Source organism: Cherax quadricarinatus, chromosome 91 (genome assembly GCF_038502225.1).
Source record: "Cherax quadricarinatus isolate ZL_2023a chromosome 91, ASM3850222v1, whole genome shotgun sequence".
Lineage (NCBI taxonomy): Eukaryota > Metazoa > Arthropoda > Malacostraca > Decapoda > Parastacidae > Cherax > Cherax quadricarinatus.
The window spans coordinates 5,135,658-5,157,143 of record NC_091382.1 but is presented as its reverse complement, the minus strand read 5'-3'; the positions used below and the strand labels follow the sequence as shown (position 1 = coordinate 5,157,143).

Sequence of the window (21,486 nt, the reverse complement as noted above, 5' to 3'; positions counted from 1 at the left end):
ATCCTTGAATTAATACATTTATAGTCCCTCTTTTCCTGCCATAGCTTATCCTTCAACATTATTGCTACTCCTTCTTTAGCTCTAACTCTATTTGAAACCCCTGACCTAATCCCATTTATTCCTCTCCACTGAAACTCTCCCACCCCCTTCAGCTTTGTTTCACTTAAAGCCAGGACATCCAGCTTCTTCTCATTCATAACATCCACAATCATCTCTTTCTTATCATCTGCACAACATCCACGCACATTCAGACTTCCCACTTTGACAATTTTCTTCTTCTTATTCTTTTTAGTAATCTTTACAGGAAAAGGGGTTACTAGCCCATTGTTCCCGGCATTTTAGTTGACTTTTACAACACGCATGGCTTACGGAGGAAAGATTCTTATTCCACTTCCCCATGGATATAAAAGGAAAATTAATAAGACCAAGAACTATTAAGATAAAATCAAAGAAAACTCAGATGAGTGTGTATAAATAAATGTGTACATGTATGTGTAGTGTGACCTAAGTGTAAGTAGAAGTAGCAAGACATGCCTGTAATCTTGCATATTTATGAGACAGACAAAAGACATCAGCAATCCTACCATCATGTAAAACAATCACAGGCTTCGTTTTACACTCACTTGGCAGGACGGTAGTACCTCCCTGGGTGGTTGCTGTCTACCAACCTACTACCTGTATTCTAATGTTTTATAACAGTTGACTGTATTCTAATGTTTTTTAACTGTTTTAGTCTGAGGAAAGTGAGCAGTTAAGCAGTCTGATGCAGCGAGTGAGTGAGAGTGCTTACCGTCTCCGAACCTTTGAGATCATCTTCCCGTCTTCGGATATACAACACTGGCTCGCTTTCTCCCATACTGACATGCTTGAGGAGTTTATTGAACACCTGAGCAGGGTAAGTTGTGACCTTGGGCCGGCTGCACCAGTAGGCCTCTCAAAAACAGTCATAGATATTTTGGGCATACTAGGAAGTATACACGTGCTAGTCGACTAACGATGGGGTTACGTTTCGATGAACCCATCTTAAGTTGAAAATATCACGTCAGTTTTTTTTTTTTATACACAAGGCAGGGTGACCCAAAAAGAAAGAAAGAAAAAAAAACAGTTTCATCATTATTCAACACTTTCACCATCACTCATACATCATCACTGTCTTTGCAGAGGCGCTCAGATACGACAGTTAAGAAAGTCCCTCCAAACTGCTAGTATCCCAAACCCCCTCCTATATGGTAAATAAATAAGTAATTAGAGTTAGGTCAGTGTCAGACGTTACTTCAAAGTACTTTAGAAACAGGTCTTTACAACTGAATTTAAAACAAATAATCACATTTGGACTCCAGAAAAATGTTCAAAGACCAGGTCAGTTTTTTCTGAACAAAATTGTTCGGACTCTGGTTTGTTTGAGGTCCAGTACATTCAAATACTGAGGTTCCACTATATATCATAGATCAATTTAAATCAATTTAATGTTACATTCGATGAGTGCTGTATTTTTTTTCATTGTGCTCAAATTTAATTTAGCAGAGTTGTGCCATAGCACTTACCTATATTAATTCCATCATATTCATGTGTATGTTAAAAAATCTTGATTATTTTTATATTTACTGTGTAGACCTCTGTCAATGTTTTCACCATTGTTTACTTGCAGGGAAACTTAGACATAGCATTAACAGTGTGGCACCGACACCAGTATGAGTTCTTCCAGTGTGTGAACCAGCCGTGTGTGTCTCGTATCTTGGCTGCTTTTCCACACGTGTCTTCGTCGGTACTTTGGAATTGGTTGCCGAAGAATGTGTTAGGAGATCTGGTGAAATTATGCCCAGGCTCAATAGAGATAATTGCCAGCTGGGGGGATGATAGAGTCAAGTAAGAAAATATAATTTAAATGATTTAATTGAGGGTGATTATCACTAAAGATAACTGATGGTAGTTAAATGAAAAAAGCCATTTTAATTATTTTTGCACTTTCACAATAGGTTTTTATTTTTTCTTCAGAATTTTGCTCATTTTGTGTTTTAAAAGTAAATTTTTTCAGTGCACTGGCTGAAGGAGAAGAGGGTTACTAGTGCCTTGCTCCTGGCATTTCAGTCTTCTCTTACGCCTCTTTGTATAACAAAAGGGTTTAGCGTTTCATTTTGATCATAATGTCCAGCCTCTCCTAACTTGTGACACTCGTTTACCGACGACTCGGACTTACAATGGGTTCACCGACCAGTGTGCATACCTAAATAATGTATATTAGAGGTGATTTGCTCTGTTCTGTTTATTACAATATATAGTACACTGCTATATAAACATTTAAAAATATATCAGAAATTTTATGAATGGTGCAAAGGTGACATTAAAACAGTATCAGAGATGGTTACACAAACCCAATACCACTATAGTATGCTCCTCACTTAGTGATGAATTCATTTACTGACATGTACTCTGGAACGGAACTCCTTTGTTAAGTGAGGAGAGGCTGTATAACAAATGTTAAAAGTAGCTAATTGGGAAATAAGGATGATGCAAGTTTAGGTAAGCTTTAAATGTGAAATAAAGAGTTTTTAATGAATGATTTTTTGTTTCATACAGGAGTTTGGAAGTTTTAGAAAAAACGTCATGGCCTTCCAATGGACTAGCTCTGGCAAATACTATTATATCTGTTTTAGAAAATGTTGTAGCTGATTTCCATGCAGGTATGATTTATGTGACTCCAGTCAATTTACTTTTTGATGTGATTTTTCAAAATGTCTTTCTTTTGGCTCCTTTGTCATTATTTAACTTTCTATCTGACAGACTTTGGAAAAATAGGACAGAATCTGCTGGGTTAATGTGGAAATGGACAAAGTCTGTTGTTTACAGAATTGTTATTGTTACAGTCGTGGCAAGGCAGTTTCATCTCTATCTTCCACAATCGTCACTATCAGCCCTTCATGTTTCTCTCTTAGTACATTAACTTGAAAGTTTACTGCAATACTATCAGTATTTTATTATCATCATTACTATAGCAAACACACTGTTACTTTGCATTACAGAATTTGATAGTAATGCAATTCTAAAAGAACAGCCAAAGAATTTAATAACATTTCACTATAAATGTGAAATTTCTTTTAGGTGGCAACATAGAAGTTCAGATGGCGGTTCATGTTGCTCAGTGGAAGGCTCACAGTCCCACCTCTGCTCTCTACCACCTGCGTCAGACAGCTCTTGCTCTTCAGGACCTACAGCTGCTGTCAGACAAATTTAGAATCAAAATACAATTCAGTCAGTATACGCAGGTGAGTATTGACCTCAGTGGGTCCATATTATGGAAGAATTGGATAACATTCTGTTTGTAGTAAAGTCAGTTTAGTGGAGATTGTAGTAAAGTCTGCCCCCTCATGTTCTTTATTATCAGGAAGAGAGAGTTGTTTCAGCTTTACTAGACTGGCAAGTGTGCAGTTACAGGTATTTTATTAGTGATAGTTAAAATTTTTGCTCTGTGGCCAATTCTACACTTGTTGCTATCATGGGAAAATAGTGATTGTTTGAGAGGAATGCAGAGGAGAGAGAGAGATTTTGGGAGATGTTAAGTGAATGTATAGGAGCCTTTGAACCAAGTGAGAGAGTAATTGTGGTAGGGGACCTGAATGCTAAAGTAGGAGAAACTTTTAGAGAGGGTGTGGTAGGTAAGTTTGGGATGCCAGGTGTAAATGATAATGGGAGCCCTTTGATTGAACTCTGTATAGAAAGGGGTTTAGTTATAGGTAATAAATATTTTAAGAAAAAGAGGATAAATAAGTATACAAGATATGATGTAGGGCAAAATGACAGTAGTTTGTTGGATTATGTATTGGTAGATAAAAGACTGTTGAGTAGACTTCAGGATGTACATGTTTATAGAGGGGCCACAGATATATCAGATCACTTTCTAGTTGTAGCTACACTGAGAGTAAAAGGTAGATGGTGTACAAGGAGAATAGAAGCATCAGGGAAGAGAGAGGTGAAGGTTTATAAACTAAAAGAGGAGGCAGTTAGGGAAAGATATAAACAGCTATTGGAGGATAGATGGGCTAATGAGAGCATAGGCAATGGGGTCGAAGAGGTATGGGGTAGGTTTAAAAATGTAGTGTTAGAGTGTTCAGCAGAAGTTTGTGGTTACAGGAAAGTGGGTGCGGGAGGGAAGAGGAGCGATTGGTGGAATGATGATGTAAAGAGAGTAGTAAGGGAGAAAAAGTTAGCATATGAGAAGTTTTTACAAAGTAGAAGTGATGCAAGGAGGGAAGAGTATATGGAGAAAAAGAGAGAGGTTAAGAGAGTGGTGAAGCAATGTAAAAAGAGAGCAAATGAGAGAGTGGGTGAGATGTTATCAACAAATTTTGTTGAAAATAAGAAAAAGTTTTGGAGTGAGATTAACAAGTTAAGGAAGCCTAGAGAACAAATGGATTTGTCAGTTAAAAATAGGAGAGGAGAGTTATTAAATGGAGAGTTAGAGGTATTGGGAAGATGGAGGGAATATTTTGAGGAATTGTTAAATGTTGATGAAGATAGGGAAGCTGTGATTTCGTGTATAGGGCAGGGAGGAATAACATCTTGTAGGAGTGAGGAAGAGCCAGTTGTGAGTGTGGGGGAAGTTCGTGAGGCAGTAGGTAAAATGAAAGGGGGTAAGGCAGCCGGGATTGATGGGATAAAGATAGAAATGTTAAAAGCAGGTGGGGATATAATTTTGGAGTGGTTGGTGCAATTATTTAATAAATGTATGGAAGAGGGTAAGGTACCTAGGGATTGGCAGAGAGCATGCATAGTTCCTTTGCATAAAGGCAAAGGGGACAAAAGAGAGTGCAAAAATTATAGGGGGATAAGTCTGTTGAGTATACCTGGTAAAGTGTATGGTAGAGTTATTATTGAAAGAATTAAGAGTAAGACGGAGAATAGGATAGCAGATGAACAAGGAGGCTTTAGGAAAGGTAGGGGTGTGTGGACCAGGTGTTTACAGTGAAACATATAAGTGAACAGTATTTAGATAAGGCTAAAGAGGTCTTTGTGGCATTTATGGATTTGGAAAAGGCATATGACAGGGTGGATAGGGGGCAATGTGGCAGATGTTGCAGGTGTATGGTGTAGGAGGTACGTTACTGAAAGCGGTGAAGAGTTTTTACGAGGATAGTGAGGCTCAAGTTAGAGTATGTAGGAAAGAGGGAAATTATTTCCCAGTAAAAGTAGGCCTTAGACAAGGATGTGTGATGTCACCGTGGTTGTTTAATATATTTATAGATGGGGTTGTAAGAGAAGTAAATGCGAGGGTCTTGGCAAGAGGCGTGGAGTTAAAAGATAAAGAATCACACATAAAGTGGGAGTTGTTACAGTTGCGCTTTGCTGATGACACTGTGCTCTTGGGAGATTCTGAAGAGAAGTTGCAGAGATTGGTGGATGAATTTGGTAGGGTGTGCAAAAGAAGAAAATTAAAAGTGAATACAGGAAAGAGTAAGGTTATGAGGATAACAAAAAGATTAGGTGATGAAAGATTGGATATCAGATTGGAGGGAGAGAGTATGGAGGAGGTGAATGTATTCAGATATTTGGGAGTGGACGTGTCAGCGGATGGGTCAATGAAGGATGAGGTGAATCATAGAATTGATGAGGGGAAAAGGGTGAGTGGTGCACTTAGGAGTCTGTGGAGACAAAGAACTTTGTCCTTGGAGGCAAAGAGGGGAATGTATGAGAGTATAGTTTTACCAATGCTCTTATATGGGTGTGAAGCATGGGTGATGAATGTTGCAGCAAGGAGAAGGCTGGAGGCAGTGGAGATGTCATGTCTGAGGGCAATGTGTGGTGTGAATATAATGCAGAGAATTCGTAGTTTGGAAGTTAGGAGGAGGTGCGGGATTACCAAAACTGTTGTCCAGAGGGCTGAGGAAGGGTTGTTGAGGTGGTTCGGACATGTAGAGAGAATGGAGCGAAACAGAATGACTTCAAGAGTGTATCAGTCTGTAGTGGAAGGAAGGCGGGGTAGGGGCTTGGACTTCCAGCAGGCGTGTGTGAGCGTGTTTGATAGGAGTGAATGGAGACGAATGGTTTTTAATACTTGATGTGCTGTTGGAGTGCGAGCAAAGTAACATTTATGAAGGGGTTCAGGAAAACCGGTAGGCCGGACTTGAGTCCTGGAGATGGGAAGTACAGTGCCTGCACTCTGAAGGAGGGGTGTTAATGTTGCAGTTTAAAAACTGTAGTGTAAAGCACCCTTCTGGCAAGACAGTGATGGAGTAAATGATGGTGAAAGTTTTTCTTTTTCGGGCCACCCTGCCTTGGTGGGAATCGGCCAGTGTGATAATAAAAATAATAAAAAAAATTGAGCGTTACTGGACTGGCTAGTGTGTGTGGTGAAGTCTCCTTTCATGGATCATTATGTCAGTGTTACAGATGCTTTTTATTATTTAAGTAAATTTAGTGAATTTTTGTGATAGGCTCTATACTTAATGCAAGAAAACAGATAGAAGTTTTAGTTTTGCAAGTGTGTATTTACGTATTTTTTTTTTTAACATGCTGGTCGTCTCCCACTGAGGCAGGGTAATCCGAGAAACACCTTAACCATCATTCACACTATTATTGTGTTGCCAAAGTTGCACAGATACCACAGTGCAGATGTCCCTCTAGACAGCATATATCCCAAGCCCCTCCTTTAGAGTGCAAGTACTGTACTTCCCATCTCCAGGACTCAAGTCTGGCTAACTGGATAAGTGAATTTAATAGGCATTTTACTCTGATAATTTCTACACATATTTTTTTTGTTATCACAGGAAAACAAAGAGATGGTTGTTTCAGCATTACTTGGCTGGCTAGTGTGTGGTGAAGAAGTCTCTCCACTAATGGATGGATTTTTACATTCTTACCTCATACGCCACGAACTTGATCATGATGGCACTCTGGCTCACTATGTGCTGGACACCCTGGCTTCAGCTGGGCAGGACTGGTGGGCTTATGGAGAGGCCTCCTGGGAAGACAAACTTTATGCTGTCATAAGTATCATATCTGATGCTCAGGTGAGGTAACACTGTTAATTTCTACACAATTTTAACATTTTTTCAACATGATTCACAGATGGAAACACAATAGCTGTCTTGTTAAAAGTGCACAGACAGCACAGTTTACGTGACCTTTGAATCACAACATCCCAACCCATCCTTCAAAGTGCAGTCACTGTACTTTCCAGTTACAAAACTGAAATGCACCTAACTGGTATCCCTGAATCCCTTGGTAAATATTGTTATGCTCACACTCCAACAGCACATCAAATCTCAAAAACTTGTCTCCACTTCAATTTTGGAAAATAATTGTGAGAGTTGAGTTTACTTATGTAATGTTTAAAGGTTACTAAAAGTGATAAGCATATTAGAAAAGAGCACTAGGCCTACTGGCCCTTGCTAGGCAATTTTTACTCACACCCAAGTATTCTCACTCATATTACTCTAGCCTATTTTTTAAATCTATTTTAGGCATTAGCTTCAGCTGTACTAATTGTCACTTTGTTCCACTTATTTAAATCCCTCTTGTTAAACCAGTTCTTGTATGATATATGTTTTATCTTTTACAGTAATGTTATTGTTAAACCAGTACTTGTGTGAGGTGTTTTATCTTATACAGTAATGTTTTTGTTAAACCAGTACTTGTGTGAGGTGTTTTATCTTATACAGTAATGTTATTGTTAAACCAGTACTTGTGTGAGGTGTTTTATCTTATACAGTAATGTTTTTGTTAAACCAGTACTTGTGTGAGGTGTTTTATCTTATACAGTAATGTTATTGTTAAACCAGTACTTGTGTGAGGTGTTTTATCTTTTACAGTAATGTTATTGTTAAACCAGTACTTGTGTGAGGTGTTTTATCTTATACAGTAATGTTTTTGTTAAACCAGTACTTGTGTGAGGTGTTTTATCTTATACAGTAATGTTATTGTTAAACCAGTACTTGTGTGAGGTGTTTTATCTTTTACAGTAATGTTATTGTTAAACCAGTACTTGTGTGAGGTGTTTTATCTTATACAGTAATGTTTTAATAATAATGATAACTTCCACAAGGGACAGCCTCAAATTCATTTTTTCTTTGATATAGTGAATGGTAGCAAGTTAGATTTGTGATCAGCTGACATAGGATTCAGCTTCCACCAATGCTTGCACTAAATGACCCACACAGGCTTAGTGCTTTACATCAAATAAAAACCCATTTTTTTATATACTAGTGATGCATTTCAGGTACGCGCTCATTGTATACTGGAGTGTCTCCGTGTAGCTCCCGTACCCTGGAGTCCTGGCACACAAGCTGCATGTAATCTAGGCCTTTCTCATAATAGCACTCTGAGCTGCAAATTGGAGGATCAGAGACGTCTTGTGGATCTGAAGCTTGTCTTGAGAAAATATGACCTTCATCTTATCAGAATTGATATAGCAAAGAATGCAGAGGTGAGATAGCATTTCTTGAATTAGTGCAAAGTTAAGGTTGCATCAGGGATTTATAAGTACCAGCAGTGTAGATCTCATTAGTTTAACTAATTAGGTACGCAGTGCTCCATTTCCATTATTCACCAGATTTTGGAGATGTATACCTGGAGTATACCTAATTGGGCCGTGGGGGTCACACCCCCATGGCCCAGTCCATGACCACAAACCAATGTATGAACCACAGCCTGGCTGGTCAGGTACTGACTTTAGGTGCCTGTACAGCTCCCTCTTGAACAGTGGTAGTTTTCAGTGGGAAATTGGATGACTATTGTGAGTGCCTGATCAGTGGAATTGTGATGGCCCTTCCTTCAAGGTGTCTTGATGTTGTTAAAGGGCTCTTGAGCCAAAGACTTGGAGCTGTCCTACCTTTCCTTGTGATCCCTGTGGGTTTAGCACTCCCATCTCCCCATAAATGTAATAATAATGTGATAGTCATGTGGATAGTTGCATGTGTTTCAGTAGCATCAGCAACATGGTTGACCAAATGGACAGGACAGTCAGGTCTCAGGCTGGGCTACTAGGGTAAAAGAATCCTTGAAAATGGCCATAGGCATGTGAAGATAAGATTTGTTCAGATTTTTAGTCAGGAGTGTTAGCCACCCAGGATAACCTAATAGTCTGTGCATCATAGAGGACTGTTTGCCTTAGTTCCATTGTGGTCCTTCAGTCTTGTTCCCCAGGATGCCACCCGCACAACGGTCAATTAACACTCAAGTACCTACTTACTGTTAGGTGAACAGGGACAGCTGGTGTAAGGAAACATGCCCAATGTTTCCACCTGTACCAGGGATTGAACCACAGACACTCAGTGTATGAGGCGAGAGCGTTACCATAGGAATTCTACCAGAGGCAGATGAATGCCTGAAGGAAAAAACTCATTTCAAAGCACTCGAGGCAGTAAACATTAATCTTCTGGGTGGAAAATGGCCAGCGTGGTAAATGATACCATTTTTCTTGTATCCTTTTTTTTTTATCATTGTTTTTGTTGCAGATGATGCTGGAAAATATATTATCTCATGATGGAAGAACAGATGTGTTAGAGGACGCACTTCATGTGGTTGCTTCATACAAACATCTCTCTCGCATTGATGCTTATGTTACGAGGACCAAGTATCTTCTTAACACACGGTACGTATTTTGCTACTCATATCGGAGGAAAAGTCTTACATATGTGCAAGGTGACACAGTTCTTTAATACACTTAATGAAATATGACTTAATTGGGTGGGGAAGATATAGTTTGGAGAGTGATTTGAGTAACGAATTCTGCACATTTCAAGTAAGGTAGCTTTTGAATGATGAATGTTCTTTTTTTTTAAAGTTGTTGTATCTTGGTAAGAGTCAGCAGATGTTGGAAAAAATCTAAATTTCAATTACATTAATTGGAATCTTAAAATGAATTGACTTGCCTTGCGTGTCATGAGAGGAGACTGAAATGTTGGGAGCAAAGGGTTAGTAACCCCTTCTCCTATATACATTACTAAAGTCAAAAAGAGAAACTTTTGTTTTTCTTTTTTGGGCCACCCTACGTTGGTGGGATACGGCCGTTTTTGTTGAAAGAAGAAAGAAAGAAAAAGAAGAAAAACAAAAGTTTTTCTTTTTACATTTAGCAATACAACTGTACCAAGTGAGAGAGTAATTGTGGTAGGGGACCTGAATGCTAAAGTAGGAGAAACTTTTAGAGAGGGTGTGGTAGGTAAGTTTGGGGTGCCAGGTGTAAATGATAATGGGAGCCCTTTGATTGAACTTTGTATAAAAAGGGGTTTAGTTATAGGTAATACATATTTTAAGAAAAAGAGGATAAATAAGTATACAAGATATGATGTAGGGCGAAATGACAGTAGTTTGTTGGATTATGTATTGGTAGATAAAAGACTGTTGAGTAGACTTCAGGATGTACATGTTTATAGAGGGGCCACAGATATATCAGATCACTTTCAAGTTGTAGCTACACTGAGAGTAAAAGGTAGATGGGATACAAGGAGAATAGAAGCATCAGGGAAGAGAGAGGTGAAGGTTTATAAACTAAAAGACGAGGCAGTTAGGGTAAGATATAAACAGCTATTGGAGGATAGATGGGCTAATGAGAGCATAGGCAATGGGGTCGAAGAGGTATGGGGTAGGTTTAAAAATGTAGTGTTAGAGTGTTCAGCAGAAGTTTGTGGTTACAGGAAAGTGGGTGCGGGAGGGAAGAGGAGCGATTGGTGGAATGATGATGTGAAGAGAGTAGTAAGGGAGAAAAAGTTAGCATATGAGAAGTTTTTACAAAGTAGAAGTGATGCAAGGAGGGAAGAGTATATGGAGAAAAAGAGAGAGGTTAAGAGAGTGGTGAAGCAATGTAAAAAGAGAGCAAATGAGAGAGTGGGTGAGATGTTATCAACAAATTTTGTTGAAAATAAGAAAAAGTTTTGGAGTGAGATTAACAAGTTAAGAAAGCCTAGAGAACAAATATATTTGTCAGTTAAAAATAGGAGAGGAGAGTTATTAAATGGAGAGTTAGAGGTATTGGGAAGATGGAGGGAATATTTTGAGGAATTGTTAAATGTTGATGAAGATAGGGAAGCTGTGATTTCGTGTATAGGGCAAGGAGGAACAACATCTTGTAGGAGTGAGGAAGAGCCAGTTGTGAGTGTGGGGGAAGTTCGTGAGGCAGTAGGTAAAATGAAAGGGGGTAAGGCAGCCAGGATTGATGGGATAAAGATAGAAATGTTAAAAGCAGGTGGGGATATAGTTTTGGAGTGGTTGGTGCAATTATTTAATAAATGTATGGAAGAGGGTAAGGTACCTAGGGATTGGCAGAGAGCATGCATAGTTCCTTTGTATAAAGGCAAAGGGGATAAAAGAGAGTGCAAAAATTATAGGGGGATAAGTCTGTTGAGTTTTAGGTAGTAGGTTGGTAGACAGCAACTGCCCAGGGAGGTACTACCGTCCTGCCAAGTGAGTGTAAAACGAAAGCCTGTAATTGTTTTACATGATGGTAGGATTGCTGGTGTCCTTTTTTCTGTCTCATGAACATGCAAGATTTCAGGTACGTCTTGCTACTTCTACTTACACTTAGGTCACACTACACATACATGTACAAGCACATATATACACACCCCTGTGGGTTTTCTTCCATTTTCTTTCTAGTTCTTATTCTTGTTTATTTCCTCTTATCTCCATGGGGAAGTGGAACAGAATTCTTCCTCCGTAAGCCATGCGTGTTGTAAGAGGCGACTAAAATGCCGGGAGCAAGGGGCTAGTAACCTCTTCTCCTGTATATATTACTAAATGTAAAAGGAGAAACTTTCGTTTTTCCTTTTGGGCCACCCCGCCTCGGTGGGATACGGCCGGTGTGTTGAAAGAAGAAGTCTGTTGAGTATACCTGGCAAAGTGTATGGTAGAGTTATTATTGAAAGAATTAAGAGTAAGACGGAGAATAGGATAGCAGATGAACAAGGAGGCTTTAGGAAAGGTAGGGGGTGTGTGGACCAGGTGTTTACAGTGAAACATATAAGTGAACAGTATTTAGATAAGGCTAAAGAGGTCTTTGTGGCATTTATGGATTTGGAAAAGGCTTATGACAGGGTGGATAGGGGGGCAATGTGGCAGATGTTGCAGGTGTATGGTGTAGGAGGTAGGTTACTGAAAGCAGTGAAGAGTTTTTACGAGGATAGTGAGGCTCAAGTTAGAGTGTGTAGGAAGGAGGGAAATTATTTCCCAGTAAAAGTAGGCCTTAGACAGGGATGTGTGATGTCACCGTGGTTGTTTAATATATTTATAGATGGGGTTGTAAGAGAAGTAAATGCGAGGGTCTTGGCAAGAGGCGTGGAGTTAAAAGATAAAGAATCACACATAAAGTGGGAGTTGTCACAGTTGCTCTTTGCTGATGACACTGTGCTCTTGGGAGATTCTGAAGAGAAGTTGCAGAAATTGGTGGATGAATTTGGTAGGGTGTGCAAAAGAAGAAAATTGAAAGTGAATACAGGAAAGAGTAAGGTTATGAGGATAACAAAAAGATTAGGTGATGAAAGATTGGATATCAGATTGGAGGGAGAGAGTATGGAGGAGGTGAATGTATTCAGATATTTGGGAGTGGACGTGTCAGCGGATGGGTCTATGAAAGATGAGGTGAATCATAGAATTGATGAGGGGAAAAGGGTGAGTGGTGCACTTAGGAGTCTGTGGAGACAAAGAACTTTGTCCTTGGAGGCAAAGAGGGGAATGTATGAGAGTATAATTTTACCAACACTCTTATATGGGTGTGAAGCATGGGTGATGAATGTTGCAGTGAGGAGAAGGCTGGAGGCAGTGGAGATGTCATGTCTGAGAGCAATGTGTGGTGTGAATATAATGCAGAGAATTCGTAGTTTGGAAGTTAGGAGGAGGTGCGGGATTACCAAAACTGTTGTCCAGAGGGCTGAGGAAGGGTTGTTGAGGTGGTTCGGACATGTGGAGAGAATGGAGCGAAACAGAATAACTTCAGGAGTGTATCAGTCTGTAGTGGAAGGAAGGCGGGGTAGGGGTCGGCCTAGGAAAGGTTGGAGGGAGGAGGTAAAGGAGGTTTTGTGTGCGAGGGGCTTGGACTTCCAGCAGGCATGCGTGAGCGTGTTTGATAGGAGTGAATGGAGACAAATGGTTTTTAATACTTGACGTGCTGTTGGAGTGTGAGCAAAATAACATTTATGAAGGGGTTCAGGGAAACCGGCAGGCCGGACTTGAGTCCTGGAGATGGGAAGTACAGTGCCTGCACTCTGAAGGAGGGATGTTAATGTTGCAGTTTAAAAACTGTAGTGTAAAGCACCCTTCTGGCAAGACAGTGATGGAGTGAATGATGGTGAAAGTTTTTCTTTTTCGGGCCACCCTGCCTTGGTGGGAATCGGCCAGTGTGATAATAAAAAAATAATAATAACTGTGCAATATATTTGGCAGGAATGTTGATGGTGTGAAGGAACTCTTACAAACATCAAATGATAACCTCCAGCGACAAATTTGTCAGAAGTTACTGAGGTATGCTGTTGAAACTCTACTGCTTCCACCTATAGGACACAAGGTACAGTATAGCTTCTCTATTTTTAATTCCTTTCAAGGAAAGTGTGCCTTGATCCTGGTGAAAGGCTCTTGATCAGAAGAATTGGAGGTGCCCTCCCTTTCCTTGGAGCAAACATTTACCATTCCTTAGGTACTCTATGACATTAGATGCTCTGATGCATTAGACACATTGCAATTTAGAAGGTAATAATCAGAAAAAAGTTAAGAATGCCTAATACCAAGTAATATTTACTCCAGTGATTTTACATGTAGAAATATGGTTACATTTAATTTATGGGTTGGTCAAAACATATGATAGGCCTAGTGCTCACCTGAACACCCCAATGATCTCTCAATTTGAACTGGTGAAACAGTCGCTGGTAACTGAGTTGCTGCTGTGTGCGCAACTGTATATAGTGAGGCTCCCAGAATGCATACTGATGCATCTTTGTCAGTGACTATCGGTATAAACGAAAATGGATGCTTCAGCTGTTGTACCATAACATACAGTAAGTATGATTACCAGTACCTAGTAATAAAGTGAAAATACTAAGCATGTGCTAATGATAGAGTACTATACGTAGCATTGTTTTAAAGTGCCTACCATAAATGATGCTGCTTTGTGACTTCGGTAGTTTAAGAAATAAGAAAGGAAGGTGTTACTTAAGGAGGAATTTCGTCAATATCCCAGTACAGTATCCGTATTTCATAAATTGCTTGTCTCAAAACATTATTAATTTACTGTATTTTGAAACACTGGACTTGTTTTAGTTTTACTGGCTCGGCATCGGACATAACTGGAAGAGCTACAGCCCACCCCATGCTTATAGCTCCCGTCACTGACCTTCAGTTTATAGGATGCAGGCTGGTTTTTGGGGACATTTCATGGGAAAAAAATGTGTCTAAAAGCCCGAAATACAGTAATCGCTTTACATGGCTAAATATAATTTTCTTTGTTAATGTTATTCTGTTTTATGAGAAAATTTACATTGCTTATTTCATTAAGGTAATAATTTAGTATCCCTTGTTGGGTATTTGTTTTTTATTTTCCTGGTATAAACACTATGTATCTTGTTAATACCCCATGTTTTTCTGGTCAGTTTTGCTAAGTAATTTATTATGTTGTTACTAACACTGGTTGAATTACCAACAGAACGTTAGGTAAATGGACACAGATGCAACTACTGTGACAATTTATTGTGGCAATGTATCACTCTCCAGGAGCAAAACTTTGCCAAAATAGTGTTACATTAGTTGCATCTGTGTCCATTTACCCAATATTTTGTGATTACCTGAGGGAGAGGAGTCAGAAGTCATTAAGCTTATTACTTAAGTATGAGGAAACTGACGAAGGGAAGGAGTATGGAGGAAGTGGATTGATTTAAGAGCTTGTGTCTGAATGGGTGTACGAATGACGAGGTATATCATAGAATAGATAAGAAGAAGACAACTGGGGTGTTGAGTCTGGAAAACAGTAGTAGTCTATTCAATAGATGCAAAAATTCAGGGAGTGGAAGAGTTACTGACATGGTTTGATCTTTTTCAAAAAAATGAAGCGAGATAAGTTGACAAAGAGGATATATAACGCTAGGGTATGGGGAAGGTATAAAAGTCATCCCAGAAATGATTGGTGTGACGTAGATTTTGAAGCATGAAGCTTAAGTATCCAGGAAACTTGCATGAGGTTGTAATGAGCAGAGATTAAGTGGGTTGTGGGAGTTATTGTGCTTCTGTAACATGAGTAAATTAACATCTATGAGGAGATTAAGGGAAACAGGTTAAGTGCACTTAGTTTTGTAAGCAAGTTGTACAGTGCCTGTTTTGAAAACAGCCAATGTGTTTTAAATCACTATAATAGCTTAATGTTTTTCAATAATGGCTGTCTCCCACCAAGGTATGGTGACCCAAAAATAAAAAGGAAGAAACATTTTCACCATTTCTCACTCAATCACTGTATTGCCAGAGGTATAATGGTTAAGTTGTATTTTAATACTGGTGTCTTGGTAACACTGCAGGGACGAGATCTTCAATCAGCTGTGGCTGAGGGTGTAGTAGCACTTGAAACCTTCTTCAAGAAATGGTACGTAGCAACTACCCCATCTGAGGAGAAACTCTTCACTTCTTTTCACAATCTTCACACCCTGCAAGTAAGTACTGTGTATGTGTTGCTAAACATCAGTAGATATACACGCACACAACTTTGCTTATGGTGCCCCGTAGTATATTTTTTTTACTGACCTGCTACATATCAAGACCATCGTTCAAGTCCCTGTCCATTTTTCTCTTATTTATTGACAGATAATCATTACACCTTACCTTAGAACAGACAAAGCAGACATAGGATCAAGCCTCCATCACATCTTGCATTGAATAGCCCACTTTGGTTTAGCGCTTAATGTGAATTATTTATTTATGACTTACCTTGAATTCATTCTTATCAGTTATTAATGTTATGTCTGGTGCAGGTTCACTACAATCTTTACCCAACACTGGAAGAGTTAGAAGATAAAACATCTTGTAAGAAACTGTTTGAAGAAGAAGTTATCAGCTGGTGCAAAGATGGTAGACTGTTGTGGCTTCGTGAAGACAAAACATTACTCCATCAAGAGAGAGAAGTGGAAGAGGAAATTTCCCCTCTCACTCTTAATAAGGAGAAAAATGCCAAGAGGGGATTGGATCATCTTCAGCACCTGGCATCTCTCTTGGGTATTGCCAGGGGAGACATGTTGTCTTTCTCGGCATCACTAGCTGCCAAGAATGATGATCTGGAAGCTGCTATTCACATATGTCAGTAAGTGGAGATAGACGGTTTTTGGGATTTGACGAGCTGTTGGAATGTGAGCAGGGTAATATTTTGTGAAAGGATTCAAGGAAACTGGTTAGCTGGACTTGAGCCCTGGAGGTGGGAAGTACAAGGCCTGCACTCTAAAGGTGGGATTTGGGATATTTGCTTTTAGACATACTGTACGTATATCTAAACTGCCATCTGTGCACCTCTGACAAGACAGTGATAGTGTGAATGATGATGAAAGGGCTTTTTTTCAGGACACCCTGCTTCGGTGGGAGATGGCTAGCATGTTAAAAAAAAAACTAGTATTATTCATCCCTTCATGCTAGTGAAGGGCTCTTTAGTCAAGGAATTGGAGTTATTTTCCACATTCCTCAGATCACACCTGTTTGCCCAGGTGCTGTATGATAGTTACTACTCCAGTACTTCATTATGAACATAATAGTAATACTATCCTTTCATGCAATGAATAATATTGTTAATAATTTTGGATTATATGATTCTTTAGTTTATGTTCTATTGAGAAATTCACAAGCTCTCGCACATCAAACCATCAATACAACAATGATAAAAATATACTAAATTTTATATACAAGAGTGACACTGTGTGTATGAGTGAAATGGACTGTGTGTTAATACAGAGTACCAGTCCTTACAGATGGATCAAAATATACACAGTGCAGTAGAACCCCTGTATCCACTGATTTAGTATCTGCAGTTTCCATTATCTATGCTTTACTATGGCCCAAAAATGCCTCTTAATTATGCATAATAATGGCCCCAAAGTGCAAAAGTAGAAAAACTGGCAGTTCTTCAAAGCCTAAGAGAAGCCATGATACAGGTATCTGAATTATCCTTCCATTCCTTTCTACAAACCTGGAAACTCTTGCCTTCCTTGCAGCAAACCTGGAATCCCTTCCTTTCCTGGCAACAAACTGGGAAACTTGCCATTCCTTTGAAGCTTTATGCCCCTACAGGTTTAGTATTTCCTTATGAATAAAATAATAATCAGCAAGCTTGTGGGTGAATGTTGACAATTTGTTCTTAATGTGCTGTTGGAGTGAGCAAGGTAACTTTTATGAAGGGATTCAGGGAAACTGATTAGCCAGACTTGAGTCCTGGAGGTGGGAAGTACAGTGTCTGCACTCTGAAGATGGGATGTGGAGCTTGAAGTTGAAGGGTCTTCTGAATTTTATCTGTACACTTCTGGAAAGACAACTAATGAAAGAAAGATGGTGAATGTGTTATCTTTTTTGAGTCACCATGCCTTAGCAGAAGACGGCCGTTGAGTTAAAAGTACACATAATAAATAATGTAATAATAATAATATAAAAATGCAAATGTCTTGCCATCGACTATACACTATTAAACTAAACCTTGATATAATTATGGACATATTTGGCCAGACAAAGGTCTAAGTCCACCACTTTCGGTTTTTGTCCGTTAGTAGTAGTGTGCCCGATAAACTCTCCGTTAAACAGACCATGTCTGTTTCATCAAACATTTTAATGCAGTGGATTTTTTTTAAATGGACACCTTTTCCCTCTGTTTGTCCATTATACCCATGTTTCACTCTAACATCCTACTTTGAATGGAATATTAATGTACTTTTATGTGATTACTTTTTCTATTCATTTTCAGAGAGATTTTAGCAGATGCATCAGGCTTGGAGTGCACGGAAGTTATTTATGATGTGGTTAAGCTTACTGTCGAACATCAAAACTTAAAATCGGGCGACAGAGGAGAATCATCAACGCTGAATGCAGCGGCCCTCGAAGAGAGTAGTGGTGGCTCTAAGTCTTGTGCAGACCTTATTAATATTATTTATGAGCTTGTGTGCTCAGCAGTGAGGTCTGTACGTCCAGGTTGGTCCTTTACCTTTGATGAGTTTCAAGAGTCTTTCTACTCCCGGAGAATTCACAGCTAACCCCAGTTTTGAAGAGGAAATTTAGACGAGTTTTTGGTCTATCCTGGACCTCCAACCCTTCCCAGGTGGTATTTGTCATGAAACAATACGATGTGTCCTGAAGCAGGTCTTAACCCTTTGAGGGTCCGTTCCATAGGTCTACGGCTTTGAAGCCAGGGTCCAAGCGGTAATTCTACGCCAGGAGCTCAGCTCACTCAGATAAGCTGTGAGCGGTAAATTTGGGCCTAGATATGAGAGAATACATCTCTGTGGTAGGGGGCACCACATTAAACAAATCCTGGAGCATGAAGTGCATAATGAGAAAAAAACTGCGACTGTATTTTTGGATTAAAACAGCGACTTTGCGGTGTTTTTTGTATGTTTTTTACAGTTGTATTCGTGGTTTCTTGGTCTCATTTGATAGAATGGAAGATATATTACAGAAACAGAGATGATTTTGATTGGTTTTCATACTGAAAATGGCTTGAAATTAAGCTCAAAGTAGCAGAAATGTTCGATTTTTGCTAATGTTCAAGAGTAAACAATTGACGTCAGGCATTCAGTACATGTCAGCTGGTGGGTCTGATATGTGTTCATGAATGTGCTGATATTATCTATACAGTTATTACAATATTGCATAACAGTAAATTTTCTATTTTTTGGTGTGAATAAAAATTCATTATATGAATAAAAAATAAAAATGGAATTCATCTGTAAAGCCTGGAAATGTAACTAATAAACAGAAGAAATGCCATATTAGTGCCAGGAATGCCTGCAGTGTTTACTCTGGACCCTATTTTGAAATTGGAATATTTTGAACTGTGTGAAATTAGCCGAATTACCAATTTCCAATCACTTTGTTGTTAGTTGAAACAGTTGACTCTGCAATTTCCTGTGCTCCATTGATAAAATAGAAGTGATACTAGCGAAATAGCTAAGAATTTGGTCGAATGGAATAATATAATTGGCCTAAAATGGGAGTCAAAGTGGGCAAAATCGCTGATGCAGCAAAATTAGTGAGAGCGTAATTTCGTCAATTTTCCATCAAATTTTGTACTTTTTATGTTATTATCTTCAGAACAATTCTCAACCATTTCATGAGAAAAAAAAATAAAAAAAAAATTTTGAAAATTCTTGGACCCTGTGGACAAGTTGCAGATTGGGGGTCTGGACCCTGAAAGGGTTAATCAGGCGATGACCCACTGCAGGTTAAGTATCCGGTGGTGTACCCCAGCTTGGTTTTGCACCCCATATAAAATACCTAAAGTAGAGGTTTGGGATATTTTCTGTTTGGAGACATCTAAACTTTCATATCTGCATTCCTCTGGTAAGACAGTGATAGTGTGAATGATGCTGAAAGTGTTTCTTTTTCGGGTTACGCTGCCTTGGTGGGAGACGACCAGCATGTAAAACAAAAAAATCACTGCGTGGTATTCTGATAGTGCTAGGAGGCTTGAACATCCAACAGGCTTGTGGAAAGAAGTTAATCAGAATGAGTGGAGACAAGTAGATCTTATGATTTGACATTCTGATGGAGTGTGTTCAGGTAATATTTATAAGAGATTCAGGGAAACCAGTTAGTCAGACCTGAGTCCTGGCCATGGGAGGGAAGTACAGTGCCTGCACTCTGAAGGAGGGGTAGGGATGCTACAGTTTAGAGGGCCATCTGAGCTGTGATGTCAGTGCTCTTCTGACAAAATAGCAATTGAATGAATGATAGTGAATTTTTTTTTTTTTTTTACCCTGTGTTGTTGAGTGATGGCCAGCTTGTTAAAAATAAAAACTCCATTGTAATCCGAGATGGACAGTAAAGTCCCCTCCAAACTCTGGGGTTAATTATGAATTATCCCAGCCATGGTATGTGATTTGTAGTCTGAAGATGAACACAAATTGTTTAGCAGATCATTTGTGACAGTCTCTCTCTTCTAACACATAATTTTAATTTGTGAGACCCCCCAAGACCCTCTCCAGGTATACTCCAGGTAGTTTTCAGTAAAAATGTTGCACATATACCTATTATATCACACTATTTAATAGTAAAATCTTGGCCAGTTGTCTGTACTGTGTCTGTTCTTTCAAAGAGGCACGGAATGAAGATACTCTTTAATTGGGAAACCTGGAGATGATGGCACAAACAGTAGTGTGGACCTGTAAAGTGTATCTAAAGACGTATAAATGTTGTGGGCATGCTTTACGAGCACATTGAATTTATGTTGTATTTTGACTGATTTTTTCACTTGCTGTGTTGTGTTTGTGAAGACAGAAATACATCGAGTGAGCAAGCTGTAATTTAGATAATGCTTTGCTTTAAGGGCAGGTTTTATAAAAGTTATCCTTAGAGAGAAACACTGTCCTAATAAAAGCTTACTCTGATGCATGTAAAGCTTGTTCTACTACCTGTAAAGCTTGTTTTTGTATCCTAGTCTTCACTATTGGCAGTATGCTGTTATTTCCATTTAAACAAATTAGATAAAATATGTATGAATGTTATTCTTGTATGTCCACAGAACTTCTGAATCCTCTCTTGGAACTGGGAACTTGGTGCCAGTTAGGCCAGACCTTGTATCAGCAGTGCCACATGGAGGGCATCTACACCAACACTGATGTAGCCGGGAGCAGCAGCAGCTACAATACGTGGAAGCTCAGTGCTTTGTTTCATGATGCCAGTATGCCAATTGAAAGTAGCTTTGTCACCTCACTCATGATACAAGCCTTGGAGATGTGTTTGAACTCTCATCGGTGTCGCGGTAAAGCTTCACTGGTGCCTTATCAAGATGACAAAGAGAAGGGGGTTAATCTGTTGGAAAACACGCGTCTGACCAGTAGCTTCCACGACCTTGTCAGTCACCTTCGTGAACGAGGTCAGGACTACCTTGCACTCTGTATGTGTTTACTGCTGGCCCAGCGGTATGATAGTTTGGGTATTCAGTCATCTTTGTCAGGATGCACACCCAGCTGGGAGCAAGTGTTTACAATATTATTAAAAGTTATTGGGAGCACAAGAGTTGATGTGCCATTAGCTGTCAGCTTGCTTATTTTACTAATGAAAAAAGAGGCTTTAAAAGTACTCAATGAACTTATCAAAAGGTTTGGATTTGATTATAGTAGACTTCTGTCTATTGCTACTGTAGGAAGAGATTATTGCATATTGCATGCACTCTCAGAGGTGAAGGAACAGTTTGAGTTGCTGATGAAGAGAGCTCAGTGGGGGAAGCGTTTAGCTGATCTCAATGTATCCTTCAAGGAAGCTTTTAAGGGAGATACCAGAGCTTTGAATCATGTTCAGGGTAACCTTGTTTCTCACCCAGACTGCACCTTCTCTATA

The 21,486-nt window shown here is 39.3% G+C and overlaps 1 protein-coding gene across 1 annotated transcript in view; it reads left to right on the top strand.

Annotated features, from left to right (window-relative positions):
* The window catches only part of rod (rough deal), a 56,493-nt gene that overhangs the window by 14,734 nt on the left and 20,273 nt on the right, over nucleotides 1-21,486 (top strand). Inside the window, exons 7-18 of the mRNA XM_070104407.1 lie at nucleotides 734-895; nucleotides 1,649-1,866; nucleotides 2,578-2,681; nucleotides 3,100-3,263; nucleotides 6,762-7,004; nucleotides 8,213-8,419; nucleotides 9,450-9,586; nucleotides 13,369-13,489; nucleotides 15,483-15,614; nucleotides 15,933-16,258; nucleotides 17,897-18,120; nucleotides 20,669-21,486. The exon at nucleotides 20,669-21,486 is cut by the window's right edge and continues 1,122 nt beyond it. Coding sequence (XP_069960508.1) covers nucleotides 734-895; nucleotides 1,649-1,866; nucleotides 2,578-2,681; nucleotides 3,100-3,263; nucleotides 6,762-7,004; nucleotides 8,213-8,419; nucleotides 9,450-9,586; nucleotides 13,369-13,489; nucleotides 15,483-15,614; nucleotides 15,933-16,258; nucleotides 17,897-18,120; nucleotides 20,669-21,486 — 2,856 coding nt within the window. The remainder of the gene's footprint in view (nucleotides 1-733; nucleotides 896-1,648; nucleotides 1,867-2,577; nucleotides 2,682-3,099; nucleotides 3,264-6,761; nucleotides 7,005-8,212; nucleotides 8,420-9,449; nucleotides 9,587-13,368; nucleotides 13,490-15,482; nucleotides 15,615-15,932; nucleotides 16,259-17,896; nucleotides 18,121-20,668) is intronic.